The sequence below is a fragment of the Zingiber officinale genome, chromosome 2B (assembly GCF_018446385.1).
Source record: "Zingiber officinale cultivar Zhangliang chromosome 2B, Zo_v1.1, whole genome shotgun sequence".
Classification (NCBI taxonomy): domain Eukaryota; kingdom Viridiplantae; phylum Streptophyta; class Magnoliopsida; order Zingiberales; family Zingiberaceae; genus Zingiber; species Zingiber officinale.
Genome location: NC_055989.1, coordinates 8,401,108 through 8,407,621, shown reverse-complemented (window position 1 = coordinate 8,407,621; position 6,514 = coordinate 8,401,108). Strand labels below are relative to the sequence as shown.

At 37.4% G+C, this 6,514-nt stretch overlaps 1 protein-coding gene across 1 annotated transcript; it reads left to right on the top strand.

The window, feature by feature from the left end:
• The first annotated feature begins 3,675 nt into the window (after nucleotides 1-3,675).
• Nucleotides 3,676-4,915, top strand: LOC122045203 (ethylene-responsive transcription factor 4-like). The gene has a single exon (XM_042605315.1). It carries the CDS (start codon nucleotides 3,976-3,978, stop codon nucleotides 4,720-4,722), a length of 747 nt encoding a protein of 248 aa, XP_042461249.1. The 5' UTR covers nucleotides 3,676-3,975; the 3' UTR covers nucleotides 4,723-4,915.
• The last annotated feature ends 1,599 nt before the right edge of the window (nucleotides 4,916-6,514 follow it).

The following is a 6,514-nucleotide window of genomic DNA, read 5'->3' as shown; positions in this document are numbered from 1 at the left end:
TACTCATTTTATCTCACTATGAAATTGATGATAAAGCATGCTTAGATGAACGAGTCGTCTTTTATCACATGCCTTATATGGTGTACTATCATATCTTATCTATGTCCATGTCTATTAATTAATCTTCTAGTTTTCTAAAAACACTAGTATATGTCCATCCTAGCTAGCATGGAGCTTCTTTATTACAAACTATTAAGAGAATGTTTTTGGGCAAAAAATCAAAGTATCTTTTTAAAATAATTTAGGTGTTGTTTTTTTTAAAAAATAATCCAAAAGAACTTCTTACCCATTCCGTAAAATAACATAATATAATTACTCTTAAATATAGAGTTTGACATTATTATTTTCCGTCACATGAATTAAATCTCAAACCGACAAGGTGAATTTGATATGTTCAATAATATTTATATTGTAATAGTTACAATTAGTAGTTACTATACTATATATTATACTAGTTACGAAACTATATATAACTATTATGATTTTATAGCTACTATAATACTAACTCGTCTTGTGGAATAATATTCACATTAAAAAAGTTATAAGGACATCCACATTGATTTGAACGTTAATATATGCCACATCTTCAAATAGAATGTCATATATCTATTATATTAACACTTTTTTATTAACACACACTCATTTTAACATTAACATTTATTATTTGTGGATCTCATGCATTATCCATTTATTCATTTTTATTCTTTATGTTAAAATTTATTTTCTCAATTTTTGAATTTTTTATATAAACCCGCTTATTAACCATGTTCAAAGAATTGAACATGATTAATGTGTGGGTATTATAGCACCCATCCACATTGATTTGTAATACTATTTAGGTGTTATAACATTCACATATTAACACCAACATGGATGCTCTAAATTTAGTTGTTAGAGCATCCACAATCCACCCTTATTATAACACCCACTACCTCACAAAAAATGGGATCCAATACCATATACTTATTATAACAATATATCTCTTTCATCCATATTTTTTTTAACATTAGGGTGCAATGGGAGGTTTATGACATACAATGTATGTTATAAATATCTCAATATAAACCCCTCCCCCACTACATAGGTGGGGTTTATAGTTTTTTTTATAAACCTGTATTAAAATCTTGGGACCAGGTTTATAAAAAAAATAGTGGAGAGAGGATAGAGAGAGAATTTTAAAAGAAGTGAAGCTTTTAAAAAAGAGAGGTTTTATGATAATAGAAAGTGGTTTTTAAAAGAAGTAAGGTTTTTAATTTTTTATGTGATAATGATGTGGCAGAGCATAAACCTCTTTAAGAGGTTTACGACTACAAATGCCCTTAATCCTCATTATTTATGGGTCTCACAGTCCACTCAATTATCTTAAAATTTTATCATATTAAATAAATATTTTTTAAAATATTTAAATTATTTTTTTTTTTAATAATAATCTTATTTTTTAAAAATAATTTTACTATTTTAAAAAAATATTAAATTTCTTTTAATATATTTATTACTATTTAAAAAAATAAAAAAAATAGATGAGAGAGAGGGATGTTCATTCCTCTTAACATTTGTCCCTCTCTCTCCTCACAATTGAGAAGGGTTTAATATCTATTTAACACCCCATTATGGATGCTCTTATAAGAGCATCCATATTAGATTTATTTTATATAAAAAAATCTTTACATTATCCTATGCATTCGCTAAATTTAGATTTTTCAAACATTATTTTTTTAAATTTAGGAAATAAAATGTATTCCCTAAAATATTAAAAAAAAATTTCTAATTCTCACTTTTCATTTTAATAATAAAAAAATATAAAGAAGAAAGAAAAAAATATTAAAAAAATAAAGATATGATAAATTATATAGAAATGTATTGTGTAATGAAAAATAAATATCTAAATTTCATAAAGTAATTTTTTTATTCTAAATTTTAAATTTTGGATAGGGAATGATCATCATGAGCACTTATAATTTTTTAATCTATTCTAAAGTAAATTTATTTTGTTTATATAATTAATGTTGAATATGTGTGAATGGAGAAGAGGTGGAAGAGGATAGAAACTTCATTGTGCATGGGACATTAGTTCCAAATTGGGAGTTTCATAACATGTTGGTTGGTTTATATTGATTCACATGCATTGAGAATGTTAACAAATGCATGGGGAGAGACTATCTCTCACGCGTGGATGCGCAGGGGGTGCAAATTCAGGGTCCGGATTGCATTGAATCATGCCGAATGCCGGATTGATCGGGGTAAAATTTGACCAAGTGGAACAATCAACATTTTGTCGTGTAAACCTTTTGCTGCTGTGTAACAGATGCATTAAATTCGAGACTAATGCATAATAAAAAACGGTCGAGTGATAATAAGTGAAACGATGGTCGTTTCACCACTCGGCGAGTAATGGTCATTAATCGACCATTAACACTGTTGATCTAAGCTCTTATATAAGGAGGTTGCGATCATAGGCAGACGACACACAGCAACGCAAGCAGAGGCTCTCCACCTTCATTCCCTCCTCCTTTGTCATACAACTCCTGCTCGACAAAGTGCTCGTGATATCAATCGGGTGACATTTAGTTCGCCGTGACCACCAATACTTGGTGGGAATTATCATCAATTGTTGTATCTTGGGAAACAGATGATCTTAGTGAGCCTCGAAGCATACCGAAGGTGAGTGAATCTGTTTCAAGGAAACTGCGACTCTCACAAGCCTTATTCCTTTTTCTCGCTTAGGAGGTTGTTCATACGATTGGCTCCTCTGCTCCTTCAGCCGCTCGGCCTGTCTGCTTCTCTCGATCGGTCCCTTGCCCGGACAGCCTCTCCTCTCACCCACTCAACAACTTTGCTCGGCCGACTCAGCTTGACCGATCGACACTTCTCTCTTGAGTTGCATTTCTGGTTCGCTCGATCGACATCACCTTGCTCGACCTATCTGCTTCGGCCGACCGGCCTCTCTGACCGCTCGGCCTGTCTTCTTGCCCGATCGGCCTCTCACTCGACCTGCTCTCTGTGAGGCCGAACTTGCTCGGCCTTACTGCCCGATTGACCAATCTACTGCTTGCTCGCCCGTCCATTAAGTCTGCTCGGACTTTACTGCTATGACTTGAAGCTCAGTCTGCACTCAGCAATTAGCAGAAACTAGTTCCTGTTAGTAGTTTGAAATTATCCGCTTATGCTATATCAACTAAAAATTGAATTGAATTCAGTGTAATTTAAATTCAGTTAATATTCTATAAATTTCTAATAACAGATTATTTATTGCAACATATGAGACTAATTTAGAATTTAGTGTATATGATAAAAATAATAATTATAAATAATATATTAGAAGTAACTATATCATTTTGATAATGAAATGAAATATTTTTTTATTAAAAATTAAAAATTTAAAAAAATATATATCCTTCGATGATTCTCAAGCCGCCACTTTGATTTATAGTTGGCTGGTGCGCCCCCACGGTTCTCGTCCTCAGCTATCCTCGCTGCCTCGTGCTGCGTATCCGCAAACCGCGTGAGCAGCTCCACGAGGCACGAGTGCGGAAGGTGTGGGTCCGGCGCGGCGATCCAAATTGTGCGGCGCGTAAGCGGCCGATGTCGACAACTGGTGCGTTCCTTCCGTCCGCATCGCGCGTCAGCCGCCGCAGAGTGGTCAAAATAATTAACGACCTCCCGTCACACCGACGGAACGGGGAGAGAAAGAGCGAGAGAACCGTGCCGTAGTCGCGTCTTATTCTTCCTTGGCCGCCACAACCTCTCGCCAGATAACCTCACGAACGCCCCATTGGACAGAATGCAGCAACTAATTGTTAGGGTGTATCGTCGGGTACGTTCTATAGGGTATGGGAATTGCGCCGTGTTATTCTCATTTCCCCCTAATTACCATCTAAATCTCGCTGTAATTTGATATATAAACTCCTCCAAATCGACCCACTTTGGGATGTGCTTATTGGTGGGGAATACTAATTAGAAAGAAGGCGAACGGAGATGGGTATGGCGCCGGCGGCCGTCGAAGGTAGAGGGAGCGTGCACGCTGGAGGCGGCGGAGGCAAGGAGATGCATTTCCGAGGAGTGAGGAAGCGGCCGTGGGGGCGGTACGCTGCGGAGATAAGAGATCCGGCGAAGAAGAGCCGGGTTTGGCTAGGGACCTTTGATACCGCAGAGGAAGCCGCGCGGGCGTACGACGCCGCCGCCCGCCAGTACCGCGGATCGAAGGCCAAGACCAACTTCCCCCGCCCTGAGGCCGCCTGCCCCAATAAGAGCGTCGCGGTGGTCGCCGCTGCTGCCGCGGGAGGCAGTCCAAGCAGCCAGAGCAGCACGGTGGAGTCCTGCGGTCGCGAGGCGGCGGTGCCGCCACTCGCGATCCCGCTCCCGCCGACGGTCGATTTGGATCTCCTCGACCGCGGCCGCCACGGCGCCGCGCGGTTTCCCTTTCGGCCGTATCCCGTCGCTCCGGTAATGCCGACGGCGGGCCGCCCCTGCTTCCTGCTCGACTCGATCGGGCTCAGATCCGAGAAATCGGAGCCGGGGTTCAATCGCCGCCATGTTACCATCTGTCATCCGCTATTCATCACCGGCCTTCCGCCGGCCGCAATCCATCGCGCCGCGCAGAGCGACTCCGAGTCGTCCACGGTGGTCGACCTGCGCCTCCACCCTTTACCTCCGCCAGCGGCGCCCAAGAAACCCCTTCGAAATTTCGATCTGAACCTGCTTCCTCAGCCAGAGTTCGACTGATCGTACAACTCGCTTTTCCCAATTTTTTTTTTCTTTCTTTTTCTTTTATTTTTCCTCAAAAACAAACGCATCCAGAGGAAGAGATAATTTTGTAAAATGCTAATTAAAAACTCTTTTTCTATCCTGTTTAATTCAAGGACACTGCAATGTACTCTAGAGAATCCTTTATATTGCCTTCTGTTTTCTTTGTTCTTTTTCTAGAATGGAAATAATCAAATTGTTAGTCTAGAAGCGTGGGCTGGACGGGTGCGGTGGCATTGTCCCTTCTCAAAGCTGAATGGCGAGGTTCCATGTGTTGAGTGAGCGTGTTCATGACGTTTGTCGCCTGATCCAGTGATCCGCAGATTGCGACCGTGACGAATTGAAAGGAAGGCTGCCTGACCCAATATTAGTGGGTCCATGGTCTGGTCTGGTTGGTGGGGCAACAATCATGTTGTGTTGAGTCCATTCCAGTCCGTGCTGCTGATTGGGCTAGGACCAGCATGCAGGGGCGGATCCAGAGGGGGGGGCGGCATCGACGATCGTCCCTCCTTGCCGGTAATGGAACCCCTAATAATATGGGGTTTCATCGGTGGAGATAGAAGATACTGTCCTTTGTTCCACGTAAATATCGTCCCTTCATGTATGAATTTCTGGATCCGCCACTGTCAGCATAAGTTAGTAGTACATGCTCTGGTGCAGCCTGTGCTGCGGATTAGGCTAGGCGATTGAGCTTAATGTGCAATTTAAGTAATAATCACACTCTATAATAATCAACTCGATTTTGCTCCTGAGAGATAAATCAATTTGGATAAGTGATTAGAATAATCAATAATATAAATTATTAAAAATATCCTATAGCTGACCTAATTAAAATAATTAATAAAAAATATAATAATTATAGTAATAATTTAAATAATTAATATCTTTATTGGGAGCTAGTTGAATTTCGAAACAAATTTATATATATTATCCCTAACTAACTAACTAACTTTCAATTAGTTTGTGAATTTCAAGATTAAATTTTGTTAATGTCTTTTTTTACAGTAAAAAAAAATTCAAGATTTATTAGAAATTTTAATAGATACATTAATAAAAAATTTAGAGTTCGAGACTCAATAATTATAGTGTATTATTAAAAAATTTTGTTACTAATTAATCAGGGATTTACCGTTTGAGACTTAATTGAATTATTAGAATTTTTTCTCATTAATTAATTAGGTATGACTAGCTGAGTAGTATTATTGAGAATTTTTCTCATTAATCTATTAAGGAATATGCACTGTCATGATTTTCTGTAGTTTCACATCTTAAAATTGATAACACTGCTAATGGAGAAATTTTTATGAATACCTTGGTCGGCGATATTAAAAAATATATTTTTCTTGACTTTTTTTGCTAAGAATAAGTGTAATATTAAATTAATTTTTATATATAAGAGAGAGTTCATTACAGTATTTGTTCTTATCAGTTTAATATCTAATATAAAAAATTAAATTATTTTTTTACAAGAGTTTGTTACAGTAATTTAATGACTAATTATATAATTAAGAATCGGTATAATCAGTTCCATTATATTAATGTTATGCTCACTTTAGGAAGGTCATCATGCATGCCTTGCGAAGGTCATTGGACGGAATTTAGAATTTTTTTAAAACAATTATTATTTTTTTTATATTTTCAAAGAGTCATGATTTTTTTAAAAAAATAAATAAAATCAACCTTTTAATAAATAAAAGGAGTTTTAATTTTTTAAGGATATTTTGATCATTTTAAAATTCCAAGAGAATTAAAAATTAAAGATAAATTTGGG